At 39.4% G+C, this 14318-nt stretch overlaps 1 protein-coding gene across 1 annotated transcript in view; it reads left to right on the top strand.

Annotated features, from left to right (window-relative positions):
* The window catches only part of MAP1B (microtubule associated protein 1B), a 97632-nt gene that overhangs the window by 52160 nt on the left and 31154 nt on the right, over nt 1–14318 (top strand). The window contains exon 3 of the mRNA XM_073344314.1: nt 13394–13476. Coding sequence (XP_073200415.1) covers nt 13394–13476 — 83 coding nt within the window. The remainder of the gene's footprint in view (nt 1–13393; nt 13477–14318) is intronic.

Below are 14318 nucleotides of genomic sequence, written 5' to 3'. Positions count from 1 at the left end.
AGAAACTTTGTTGACTGGCAGAGTAAATAAAAACTCAGCCATAAATTATGTTATATACTGTAAAGTTAACAGCAAAGCTGGAACCCAAGTCCAGTTGCAATATAGTTTGCAGGAGATGCCAGCAAATCTTCATTATTCATTCATTATTCATTGGCCGTCAGAGGATTTTCTCTGTTTAATTGAGAGAAAGGAGAGACAGTCCATATAAACTGAAGAGCTTTAATATTGGAATAAACTAGAGTCTGTATAAAAGAATACCAATTTAAAGGAAAAGTATATTTTTTGTTTACACCAAACTATATATGTACGTAACTCCCTGGAGACTTTCCATGGAGATGGCAGATGATCATATAACTACAGTCCCATTTGCAGCATTGATTCCAGAATAGGAACTGCCTCCAAAGGCTTCTAATTGGAGCTCTGGGTTTGGCTCCAATTGCCATAGTGATGAGAGCCCATCTTGTTAGAAATGTTACTGTAGACTAGAGTTTGTGAAATAATCAAAATCTAGACACTTTCCCCTGATAGAAAGGGAAGTAAAAGGCTGAAGTTAAAATCAGCCAGAGATGTCTGTGAAGAACAGAAATCTCAAACAGGTTTCCTAGATCATTCTCTGCTGTCTCCAGTCTGAGTAATGCTGTAAGCAAAGATCTCAGGGAAAACTCCAGACAGACACACAGCCTGAAGCAAGAGAAGCAAGACCTTTATCAGGCCTGAGGCCTGGTCTTGTCCTCCTCAGAAGTTTTTGGTTCCTCACCAGACAAAAGACCTTGATGCAAAAGCAGAGAGACCCTTTTTGAGATACAAGGACTAGGTCCTGTTCTCAGAAGTGCCTGGGTCTCATTACAACCAAGAGCAAGGAAGCAGTCACTGAGCCTGGAGCATATGCACATATCTCAGGGCACCTGATCTTTTTTCTAGCACCCCGAGGTCCCTGCCAGCCCTACGTTTTTGTGAGGTAGTATATTTTCCAGACTGATATCAAACACAGAGCTCACTCAGAGACTGGGGGAATTGAAGAGTTCTTAATCCCTCAGATGAAATTTTAAAAACTCCATTGTTCTCCTGAAGAATTTATTGCTTCACTGCAGATTCAAAAATTCAATTTTAAAATATGATTAGGCCAAATTTTTCTCCATTACATTAGTTTAAATCTGGAGTAACTCCACTGAAATCAGTGCAATTACTCCAGATCTACTCTTATGTCTGGTGTAACTAAGCAATCTTTGGCCCAGCATTATTTTTGTACTCAATCATCTTGCTTGCTTTTCCTCCATTGTGTGTGGTTTCTTCTCCCCTTCTATCCTTTCCTCTTACAATGGGGTTGTTCTCATCCTTCCTTTCAATTCAGTGTTTTATTTCCACTCCAGGCATTCTTGCGTTGCTTGCTTTCTTCTGATGTTACTGTGCTGTGTTCTGTTTCAGTGTATTGTGCTGGTAGTTATAGTGAAGTTCAGTGAAATCCTACATTTTGAAGCATTGGCACACAGTGCTGCAGAGGAAAGTACTCTAACAAATGTCACTTCATTGACAGTCCACACAGTGGGAGCAGAGCTCCGCAGCTGGCGAGAGCAACAGAAGAAGATAAATTGGAAAATGTAGCATCCCACAAGATCAAAGCCTCTGAAGCAGACTCACCCTGGGCAGTTCTCTAGCATTAGGAGACCCTAAACTCTGAGTTAATGGAATCTGTGAACTAATTTCTGCATTCTGAGCTGTGAACCATCACTGAGAGTTACAATAACAATGTTAAAAAAGAGAGAAAAATGATAATGTACAATTAGCTGAGACTTTTACAAGTATATTAAGGGTCTTGAACAATACTGTAGATTAAATTCCATTGAGGAGAAAGGTAATACTGGCATTTCCTATTTAGCTTTCATTTCAACAGTTAAGATATTTTACAGTCAGAGGGCCTGATCTAAAGCCTACTGAAGTCAGTGGAAATACTTCTGTTGACTTCAATGGGCTTTGGATCAGGCCCAGAATTATTTAATTATTATCCCAGCTATCACATGCTGTGATAAAGGGATGGCCCTCATGCTTCTTTTCCAGGTAAAACCACACTTGAAATAAGCCCCAAACATTTTTTCCCCCTGAGATTGAATTTGCTGAGCATCTTCATACAACCCACTAATAGTTTCCTTGCACCACTGAACATGTATTGGTTGCCTAGTATAATAGGAGAATACTTAAGATAAAAACCACTCCTGCAAACTATGGTGCTAGATTCTGTTTGATAAATACTGGAGCTTCGGGTGTTGCATTTATAGGTAATGATCCTGAAATGAGGCCCATAGAGATATTGAGCAAAGAGTTACCTATTTTTGCAGAATAATATGCTGTTTAGCTTTTCAGTAATTACACCAAATTGAGCTGTAAAAGTGATCTTCTATTTCTTGAATAGTTACATAAGGTTAAAATATCAGATTATCTGAACAATTATAGAGGAGATTACACTTGGAATTAGACTGCAACACTCATGATTATTTTAATTTCTAGGTCATAAATGTGTTCAGGTACTGAAAGAAGAAATGTACTTTTTTGTCCTAGACAAGAGAGCGTTTGACATTGCCATGTTACCTTTCCTTTCTCTGGTTGGTATTATTCCCAGTAAAGTTCCAGGCCTGGGACTTCAGTAACCTTCAGGATTGATGAGTCAGCTCCAGATCACTGCAGTCTTTCATCACACCACATGTTAGCTGCCAATTATGTGGGTAATAGGACAATATGCTGTGTAACTGAAAACCAACACTCCAAATTCACATTCACCTCTGCAGAAAAATCTTAGTGTTATAATGTTACAGCTGTAGTATTTGGTGGAAATCCTGAAAAGGTGTTTCCCTGTCCTTGCCATTTTCTAGGTATTTAAAATTAGGGGGATAGGGTTGGGGAAAGATTATTATGAGAACATGAAAGAATTATTGCATCCTTATAATGAAGGTTTGCTCAGACAGTATGATGAATTTACTGCAATAGCCTCCTATGAGCATGATGCTTATAAAATGGAGGTTTACAAAGCTTGATGACTATTTTAAAATGATACACATAACTTTCTCTCTATAAGAAATTGATGAAAAATAGAGGATGGGATGGATTAGATTTGCTCCTGCTCTTGCTAGAGTCAATGAAAATTTCCTATTCAGTGGGAGCAGGGTGAGGGTCCTGGTTTCTGTTTTCTTCTGCCGTTTTATTTAAAGTTTTAATATATTGAATAGTTAAGATATGTTTTTAAATGATGTATGTGTGTATGGTCAGGCACTCTGATACATGGAATAAAAGAATTGCAGTTATCTTACCACTGACTGAGCAGTAGACAGTAGCCAAAAAAGGTGACTTAGTAAGTGCATCGAAAAAGAAATGTCATTCATTGTTAATAGATTTTTAAATAGTCAACATTTTTTGATGCATCACATTGTGATGCTTCCATCAGATATACTTAACTTGTGGCTATGACACTGGACTTTGACTTAAGATTCTGTTGTCGGCTGTGTCAGAGATGTCCTGTGTGACCATGGACAAGTCATTTTATATCTCAGTGCCTGTTTCCCAGTTATATAATATGGGGATAATCATACTTCCACACCTGACAGAGAGTCTAAAGATAAATTCATTAACATATGTGAGTTGCTCAGATAATATATTGGCAAGTACTATTAAAATACAGTACTACAAGTCTACAAAAACAAGATGTAAGGACAATCCTAAACAAGATTAACTTGTTCCTTTTTAAGTAATCAACCACATTTACCTTTGAATGTTTTAAAGGAAAATCCAGAAAGAGACTTGTTTATATGAAATATAAACCTGCCATTTGTTACCATGAAACTGATAGAAAAGAGCTTGCAGCACACAGAGAGAGCCAATACGGGTTAAGATGTTTTTTAAGGATTAGGTGTCCACTTCTTACAGACTCCACCTAGCTTTCTTGCTTTCTCCCCTCCAGGCTCCCACATTCCTTCAGCGGGCACTCACACTCCCTCTCCTACAGACGGCCATGTATCCTCCCTTTTTTTCTGCCCAGATATGCTGGCTCTCTCTCTCTTTTTCCCCAACTCGCTTGCACCTTCCCTGCCCAACCACACCCTATCTGCTCCACTTCCCTCTACTTACATGATCTTGCTGCTGCTTATATTGGGGTGGGCTCCTAATGCTGCACTGACTTATTACGCCGCCACTGTTGCAACTTGCTGCTCGCAGTTGGCAGCTGATGGGCCTAGCTGCGCTAGTGCTGACTCTTTTTCTTGGCTGGTCACTTCGCCATTCAGTTTGCCACACTACCTAACAGTGAAATATGGGGCATGTGGGATCATGCCATATGCTCTGTGGCATGGATGGTAAAGGGCCCAATTCAATAAAGGAGCAGCTGGCTGAAGAAGAGGTTGCACACTTGGACCCAGCAAAAAGACAGTTGTGACGTGACAGCAACGGGGAGAGAGCAGTGGCTAGCTAAAAAGAGGGGAAACAGGGTTGCCAGGTGGTTGGCCACCTCCCAGTTTCACTACAACCAGCTGGGACATTGGGACTAGCCATCATAATTGGGAAAAAACTCAGTGAAAACGGACAGCTGGTTACCCTGGTATGCACATGTAGTCAGTTTGAATTTTGAATCCCTACTTACACTAGAAATCCAGAAACTAACGCTCAAAGGCTTAGCCAGTCACCCACTCAGTAACAGCTTTGCCTTTGAATTGTTCCTTAAAACACTTCAACATTCTCTACTTGAATTATTGATTTATTTTTTTTTTATTTTTTTTTGAAGAGATTGCAAGCCCCTGGTGGCAGGGACATTGTCTTTTCAACTCTCTCTAAAGCAGAGTATATTTTCTTGCTAGATGGACAATAACTTACAGTTGAATAAATAAACAGATCAGTGCCTGGTGGCTAATTACTGAAAATACTTTTTCCGTAAGCTGTATCAAGAGTAAATTTATTTATCGGCAGAATTAGGATTCCCACTCTTTGGGAAAGCAACATTTATAGACATTTGTTGTATTTTGTTGTTGATCTTCATCTGTATATCTTTGTATTGGTTTTAAACTGCCACGCATCACCGTAGTATCTGTAAAATTGAAAACAAAGTCCCTAGTATACTTTATGGAGATTCTGGCACTTCTCCATTTTGGAATAAAATCTCTGCTTGGGGTAGGGTTTGTGTCTTTTATTTATTTTATTTACGTTTGTTGGCGGTTTTTTTGTTCTTTTCAGGTTGATTTGTTTCAGATTTTCTTTGGAAGTTTTAGGGATTTTAATTTATTTGGTTGGTTGGTTGTTTTTTGGCTTGAAGGGGTATCAGTGTTGTGAATGTCTTTCTTATGGTAGAAAAACCTTTAAACTGAAATTTATGAAAAAGTATGAGAAAAAGCTATTTTTGAAAGTCAGAAATGACTGTTGTGGGTGAGAATTTTCTCCCGATAGTAACTAATGGAGGTGAAAGGTCAGAAGTTTGCCTGTACTTGCTATATGGCAGTAGTTTGACAGCAAGTTAAATGTCACGTAAAATTGGCAAATGATGCAGCAAATCAATATTTAGTGATAAAAAGTTGGTACAATTAGTCTGTTAATCAACAGTGTATCTGCAAACAACTTGATTTAGTGCATTCAATTTACTTCAAAAAATTTCACTGGGAAGTTGTTGCAGTGGTGTAAAGAAACCCCAAAGTATTCAAGTAGTAGCGTGGTAATTATAGCAATCCTCAGCAGAGCTCATTTTATAAGGCAGAAAATGTTATAGTATAAATTTTTAGGCAGAAGATATCAATTCAATTGAAGAATTAGCAACAAATTGGTCAACTTGTTTTCTCTCACTGCTATTCAAGGGATTCAGATAGAGGCCTGGTAAACTTGGATCATGTACAGTTACCGTTCAATCTGCATCAAAATCTTTGCTTTAATCCTCTATTTTCAGGGCTTTATTACATGCAAGTGAGAGCCCAAATGAAGTCTTGCCTGATGAGGTGTCAGCTCAATGGTTAAAAGAAAATCAGTTTGACTGGTTTTGATTTTGGTTGTTAAAAATCATTTTAAAAAAACTACAACACACTGCAGGTATTACTGCTGAGGGATTTTTAGTTGTCAAGTTATTAGTCTTAAGGGGAAAGACCTGAACCTCTAGCCAGTCACAAAACTGAGGTTGAACCATATGAAATTTGATTGCTTACTCCATTTTGGGGGGGTGGGGAGAGCTTTTAGAGAAACTATTTTGAGGGATGGGAAGAGGGAGAACGAGTGCATCACAGTAATTAAATTCAGAATAATAACACAGTCCACAGTTCCAAACAGAGAAACCCATCAAACTGCAGGGCAGACGAACCCAAAATATTTAAAAGACAAAGACCTAACATACTTTTTCTTAGAATTAAACTGTAGCAACTGTGTATGTATCAAAGTGGTTTAAATCATGGCAGGGAAACAACACTTTGCAGTCAAATAACACTTTGCAGTCAATTTCAGTCTTCCATATCTTTGTTACTGTCAGAGTTCTCAGTAATGCTTGCAGAGCTAACTTTTGTTCAAAGCTGTCTTGTCAACTCAACATCGCAGTAAATATATATTTTGTTTTCATACAGAAGCCATATAAAGTAAAGTACTGCCATTCAGCTATTCAGATTTATTCCCATTGAAGAAAATTTTTTCCATCCATCGCTTAAGATTTGGGGAAACCATTAGGTCAAATTCAGCCCTGGAGGAAGTGGATGCATCTTTCCTTATTTAAATGGAGTTATGCTAAATTTAGCTTTGATTTCTCTTGTTCCTGTAATTCTGTCTCCTTTCTTTTGAAATTTCTGAAGACTCCTTTCCTTTTCACTATTCTCCAATTCCAAAAAATAAAATTTTAGTATCACTGGAAGAGAGTACACTTTGTTTGCTTTTGTGGGAGGGATTCTGTACTGCCCCTCAATGCAAATAATGTTATCATCACAATCATCACCTCCCACTAGAACAGAGGTGGGCAAACTACGGCCCGCAGGCCACATCTGGCCCGCGGGACCGTCCTGCCCAGCCTCTGAGCTCATGGTCCAGGAGGCTAGTCCTCAGCCCCTCCCCTGCAGCCATGCTACGTCCCGGGGGGGCCTGTCGGGGTGCGAGCAGTCAGGGGACAGGGAGCGGGGGGGTTGGATGGGTCAGGTGTTCTAAGGCGGATAGTTAGGGGGCTGGAAGTGGGAGGGGGCAAATAGGGGGCGGGGGCCAGGCTGTTCGGGGGGAACAGCCTTCCCTACTTGGCCCTCCATACAGTTTCGCACCCCGATGTGGCTCTCGGGCCAAAAAGTTTGCCCACCCATGCACTAGAATATTTTAAACTACTTTTTCCATTAAGAAAATAGAAGATCCTTTCCATTACGAAAATGTGCAGATCCTTTTCTCTCACTGCCAGATGGTCTGTCCTAAATTCTTAGGTACCCTGTTCTTGCTTGGGTCTCAACATAAAACCCATGTATCTGTTGTTGTTTTTTAAAACTTACCATTTCCTAGTTATTCTACCATATTTTTTTTTAAGCCTCAGCCTTTACATGCACAAGCCTGTGTTCCAGTCGGGCAGTTTGGTTCTGCACTGCTGTCAGTCTTGCTGAAACATTTTTCATTCAGATTCTAATGAGGTTACTGATCAGTGTACAAAATCCACTTTTTCACTCATGGACTCTCTTAAGTGCTCTCAGTGAGCTGTATTGCTTCAGCCTGGTGATAATGATGCAGTTTGGGTCACTAGAGGCCTGAAGTACTGTGTTCAGACCCTGGGGATGAGAGGGAAGGAGTGCTTCATGTCATTAACAAATGATTTCTCTAGCTAATTAAGGATCTGATGTAGAGAGGATCTTGATCCTTTCTTCTTCAGCTGGAAGTGTGCAGTTGTGGCGGGGGGGAGGGGGCCTCAAGGATGCTGGTGCAGAGGATATTGGATTGTGTCACAATTTTAGCATTACTTGGTGGTGTGTGTTTGTGTTAAAAACACCAGAACAAATGCATTTTTTTACTCACTAAAAAATTCACTATCGGAAGATGAGCCTTCCAGAACTCATACTGTCTGCCTTGTGAATAATGGAAAGCAACTGTGTTAGCCTAACACTGAGGTTTAAATGTCCTTTTGAGGGTCTCAATTTGAGATCCCCAACATCCAAAGAAGGTGGAAGAGTAAAAAGGTCCTATTTTTTGTTTGCTGTATTAGGGACAGTAGTTTGGAGCTATCCAAGGCCCCTGACGATTTAGATATTTTTTTAATGACTAAATGAAGATTCAAATGGCAGGGGGAGGGCGGTCAACCTTGGGGTTATATTGCACTGTTGTTTTTAAGCCAAAATCCTCATTCATTTCAAAGGGATCTCTTGCTTGGATCCTTGGTATCCGTCCTCCTCACCTAAGGGTAGGGTAAAGCAAATTTTGCTGCAAGGATTCATGAGCATCAGGAGCTGGTTTCTAATGTGATTGTTGACATGCTCTGTTACAGTCTCTTCTGCCAACTTTGTAGCTCAAATGTCCTAGCTGATGTTGTCTTTAACAGCTGAAATCTTTTGGGTAGACTTCAAAATATTTATTATTTCAATTTTTGTTAAGGGAGTAGTTTGTCCTTTTGAATTTAGCTATAAAGGAGGGTCTGAGTGTCCACTGCCTGGCCCCTTTATGTAGTTTTTTACACATGTGAAATGCTGTCACCTGTGTAAGTGTGGGTGTGTTTGTAATCTTGATTTAATAACATTTAAAAACCATCATGCACTCTCTCTCTTAGCAGGTGAAAATGACTATACAAGGTGCATGGCAGTAGAGAATCAAGCCTCTAATGTGTGAATAGATGTGTAATGTCCATAAATAGGGCTTTTGTTTGTTCACAGTAACACTGAAAATATGCAGGGCCTTTTCCTTTGCTTGCATCCAAAGAAACTGAAAAGGGATTTACTGATTGCTGTTCCTCAAACATAATATCATTCTGTTGGGGTGCATTGTTTTTCCCTGAAGTATTATTTTTATCCATAAAAAAATTCTTCTGGAAGTTGGAGTGGGACGCTTGAAATTAGTATGATTTGTGTTTTACGTTTTTCCTTAGTGTCACCAGCAATCCAGGAATGTTTCCCCAAGACAAAGGCATGGAGAGAGCTATGTGTATCAAAGCTAATTTACAAGTACATAGAGTACTTTGAGCGTCTCTAGCTGCTGAGAGTTTACTTTCTATTCACTAGCAGTGTGGAAAAAAATCATGCTTTGCTCACTCTATCATCTGTTAACCCTATGTTGTGTAATGATACCGGTAAAACGTTGTTCATGCTTTTGGAAAAGAAAAGAAACTTTAAAATTTTTCTGAATGAGAAATAGTTGTTAAAAACTGCCAGGCAAAGACTATTAAATGTTAGCTCATGTGTTGAACGCTCCTTGTTTGCAAATGGATTGCATTCTCTCTCATCCCCTCTAGCCATATTTATCACAGGCTGTTTTTTATTACAATTGTTTCTCCAGAGAACTCCACAGATGCTGCTTTTTAAAATTTCATTTGCGTAAGAAAGAGAATTGATTTACATTGTGCAACCAAGCATTGGTATTAATGATTGATGGGGTTAAGAGCTGATGGTAACATCTCTGTTGACTTGCTTTTTGGCAAAAGCATGCATCCCTGATGGGTTAGTATTATGCAGCAAAGCTGGGTAATGATAAATACAGCAATAATTAGGCTCATAGCAGTGCCTCCTTACCTACACTTGCCTTTCATTTATAATTTTTATACGCAAATTTTATAAAATGAATTGTGATATAGCCATCCATAGAATAGGGATAATATGAATGCTAGCAATAAAAGGGTTTCCATGCTGCCTAACTGACATGGTCAACCTTGACCTGGAGAGGTCAGCTCTGTGAGAGGATAGTTTAGTCAATTCTTTAACAAGCGTGACTACCTAACAATGCACCAGGAGTTGTAGTGGACCAAATCCTGATCTCAGTTATACCAGTATAACTGAGATCAAGATTTGATCCAGTGGGTTTAATGATGTGGTTGCATGACCAGAACTGGACTGATACCAACTTAATTCATACACAGAGGAACTGTCACATGGTAATTACTTCTGATCACTGTTGACTTGGTCCAGAATCAAACCAGCACCATATATGTGCAAGATTCTATATTATGATCTATATATTTTTAACCAAAGCTTTTATCTAATACATTCTAAGATTATTCAAGACATAAAATATTTCTTCCAAGACTATCAGTCTTAATTTCCTAATTTCTTTAAATAGAACATGAATCCATCTTCATCCATGGTATCCAGAGACTAGAAGTAGGTAAAATGGCCAATGTTTCCTTGCACTCACTCTGTGCAGGTGTAAATGATGTTTTCTTCATCTCTTCTGACACTTTACAAACAGGGGTGACTGTTCTATAAAATTAATGGCCATTTGTTCTAAAAATCTAGTTGAGCTAATTTTTTAAAAATTAAACTTTCAGAGTGGGCCATGTTCTTTTACATACATTGTTGCTGACTTGGTGGCCTGGGGTCTGTACCATTAAGTCAGTTTCCAGCTTGACAAATGCCCATACTGCTTCTGCTCCTCTGCTGTCAATGATGTCCTGCAAGATTTTAATGGCTTTTCTTCCTTCCTTCTAAGCAAACATTATGAAAATTCTTGGCAAACCAGCAGCAGCCCTCGTTAAGTCTGTACTGCTCTTTGAAAGTTTACATAGAAGCATATTAGCAGCTGTAAGAGCAGTTATGGTAGGGAGAAAGATTTTTAGAGTTTTATATGAACTGAAAGTTGGGAAAACCTTGTCAAGGATACTCCCATGACTGCAAAAACTGCTTCATTTTTATATGCAGTTTTTTAATCTTGGGCTGTAGGAATCCCCACAGCTTTTCATCAGTTTGAGGGCATTATGAAAGAAAAAGCAGATGGTTTTCGTTTGCACAGGTACATCTAGTATAACCATGTAGGTTGGGACTGAGCCTGAGTTGTTGCAAAAACGTCACTGAAGGCATTTTCCAAAGGTAGTAATAGCATTTAAAGAGGAACAGCTGCAGTGTTTTATAAAATTAGTGGCTAATTGCTCTAAAAATCTATTTGAGCTAATTTTTTAAAAATGGTTTAAAATCTTGTGAGGCTGAAGGCATATAGACACTTGGCCCTCAATTTCTTTACCTCACACCATATCAAAATCAGACATAATTTCGGTGTTGATCACCTCCTTTGTCGTTGTCACTGGAGAACTAGCATTGTGCGACTTCCAAACTCACAGCGTACTTCACTAACAACCATACAGCAAAATCTCATAACTCATATACACTAACAATATACATATTTGGACAGAACAGTGGGTTTCAGCAGATCAGGATCTTTCACGTGATATTTTATATGGCATGGTTTGTATGAAATATATAATAATTATATGACATGGGTGAATATGGGGTTTCCAGGATGCTGCTTCGAGGTACTTCCCCTTTATTAGCCAAAAATCTTTAAATACAATCTCTCCTCTTAAATTATACTACCCCATTTTGTATTTCATTGCTTTTTTATTAGCTCTGTCCTCTTTTATTTGTGTGTCTTCACCTCCCCAGGATTTTGTATGTTTCTTTTTCCCTCCACACCTTTTATTTCAGACACACATAGACAGTCTGGGACCTTGGTTCTTTCATGTAATAAGATCTCCTATACATAGTAACAAGAGATTTTCCCCAACCAGCCACTTTATAAAAAGGAAAGACACAAAGAGGAAACAATGGCCTCCCAGTGGAGAAAGACAGCCACTTACATTGTATGAATGGTATTTTAGCATTCCTCTTACCAGATAGCTAACAACCCTTCACCCTCATAGTCATAGTACATTCCCCTCTCTGGCACAGAGAATGGAAGATCCAGCTTGGCCCTTAATTCTCCTGGTCTGCCACTAGCCTGATGCTCGAGTGTCTGTCCTCCTCCATTTGTATGCTTCATCCCTGTTCCATCAGCCAGTTGTATATTTCTGTTCCCCTTTCTCCATTCCTGTTTATCTGCCTCATCCTCATTTCCATGTCTTTCCTCCCCTTCTTTGTCTCTTGTGTGGTCCCTCAGGATTGCTGCTCTTTCCCTAGAGGGGCCCACAAGAGAAACAGCAAAGTGAAACTCACGTAAGCCTTATTAGTTTCATCCTTCTTTTCCTGCTGGGTCACAAGGATGGGAAGGATGTGTGAAGAATCACCACAAACATGGTGATCCTCTGGTACTTCAGAAAGAGGAGCTGTTGCTGGTAATGCTGGGGAAGTGCTATGTGCAGCTCCAAATACATCAGTGGAACTCCCATGCTGGATTTTCTTGCTGGGGAATCTTTAAAATGGGACGGTGAGGCTGCATGGGAAGCTACAGATGCCTGCAACCCAGGTGGAATCAACACCACTTTCTTAGGAAGTGTTTCCAGACAATGCTGCTTGCTTTTGATTTATTTATTAATATTAAGGGTTTTTAAGAGGAATTTTCCAACTTAGCCTATGGGCAGTTTACTCTGGGCTCCTTGCACATTCCTTTAAGCCACAATTAATTAACTAAATTGACACCACGCTGCTAAGACAGTTATTGCAAGAGACAGTTATTCTGATTGTTGGACTAATTGCTAGTCAGGGTTTCTGGATGACATTCCCTTCACAATAAAGCTGCTAATTAATCTTGCTGCAGTTCTCACAGAAAGAAATGCTGATAAGCATATCACCAATTAACATAAGAAAGAAAATGTCAAGAGCCCTGTTGTGTTTTAGGGAACCCCCTCCCGGTAAGATGAATATCACTATTAAATATGGAGACAGACTAACTACTAAGTATGAAAGCCAATGTGCCATGACACAGCTCCAAAACTACACAGACTATTCATTTAGGAACCTGCATATTGAATGTCTGTTCACTCTTGTTTAATAACAATAACATTGACCGTTAGAAGTTCTGTGTACAACTGAAAGATCAAGTAATATGGGGCAGGGACATTGCAAGGATCCTGCATGTTTGATAAATAATTTCTCCCAGAAAATTATTCATAAGAGTGTTATTATTCATAGAGTGTATAGGTGAAGTAGCTTAAACACATTAAAGACATGGGGACATGTCCTCAGCTGGCCCATAAAAGCTGGCCCACAATCCCCACTCAGAAGACCTTATAATTTAATTCAGACAGACCAACAAGTACACCAAGGAACAATTCAATCACAAAGGGAAGTTGGAAGAGACAGGGGTAGCTGCTACTGCCAGTTGGTGGAGACTTTCAGCAGTGGATCTGGCCCATCCAGGGGAACATTGGTGGCATCTCTGGATGCATGCAGGTGACACTGCTAGTGTCCTTGCTCTGGGTGCCGTGAGAGCTGGCCCCTGTAGGACATGTGCTTAGGTGAAAGAAGTGTTGGTTTTAACTTGCGAAGCCTCATGATTCTTTTTTCCTCTCCTGTGCTTACAGGTCAGAAAATTCTTCACCACAGAAGTGATGTCTTAGAAACAGTAGTCCTGATTAACCCTTCAGATGAAGCAGTTAGTACTGAGGTAAGTCAGCTGGAAATGTCTTATTGGATGCATCATAAAAGCACCATAAGTGAATAAGGGGAAACGGTATTCTGACTGTGCATAAATGAACATGTGGGTGTGAATGTCAGTAAAAGTGTCAGCCTTCTCTTATCTCTTCCTCTTGTTTCCCCTTCCCATAATAGGATTTTAAAGACATAGAACAGAAATACTCATATCTCCGTTCTCAGCATTACATTTCCAATAACCGACTAAAATCTGGTTTTGATCAAGTGGAGGCAACTGCGATGAGAGCTCTTGGACTGTTGCTCCCGCACCTCTCCCTGGCTTGTGTTCTGCATGTCTATTTTAAACTTGATATAAACCAGGTCATCTGAGACAGTTTTAGACCTTTTGAGAAGGATTAACATGTATATAACATCTTTCCTCCAAGAAATCACATGCCATGATCAACAGAGTTGGAGGCTATCACAGAACAAGAGATCTCCCAAGTCCTGCGTATTCTTTAGAAGAGGGTCAAAGCACCAACCATATATCTCAAGACACCTCTTAGAGAGGCAAAGCAGCATTCCATCCAGGAAGTTGTGGCAGATAAAAATAGGCATACCTATGCAGTTAACAAATAATTTTCAGTGTGAATATGGAGGATCCCCTCTGAACATATTAGAAGTATAAAACCCTCAAATGGGTATTTTGTTGCCAGGGATGTAGTTTTAATTGCTGTACACTACCAAAGAACAGATTCTTACTAACATTAAACAACCATAACTAAAAGGAGGCTATACTAATCAGAATGTTTAAACCATTAAACATCAAGTAAGTCATCTTTATTATAATTTCTCTTATTTTGTCTCTGCTGTTAT

This window comes from Lepidochelys kempii, chromosome 5 (genome assembly GCF_965140265.1).
Source record: "Lepidochelys kempii isolate rLepKem1 chromosome 5, rLepKem1.hap2, whole genome shotgun sequence".
Lineage (NCBI taxonomy): Eukaryota > Metazoa > Chordata > Testudines > Cheloniidae > Lepidochelys > Lepidochelys kempii.
The sequence above is the reverse complement of the archived record's forward strand: the minus strand, read 5'-3'. Positions and strand labels throughout refer to the sequence as shown.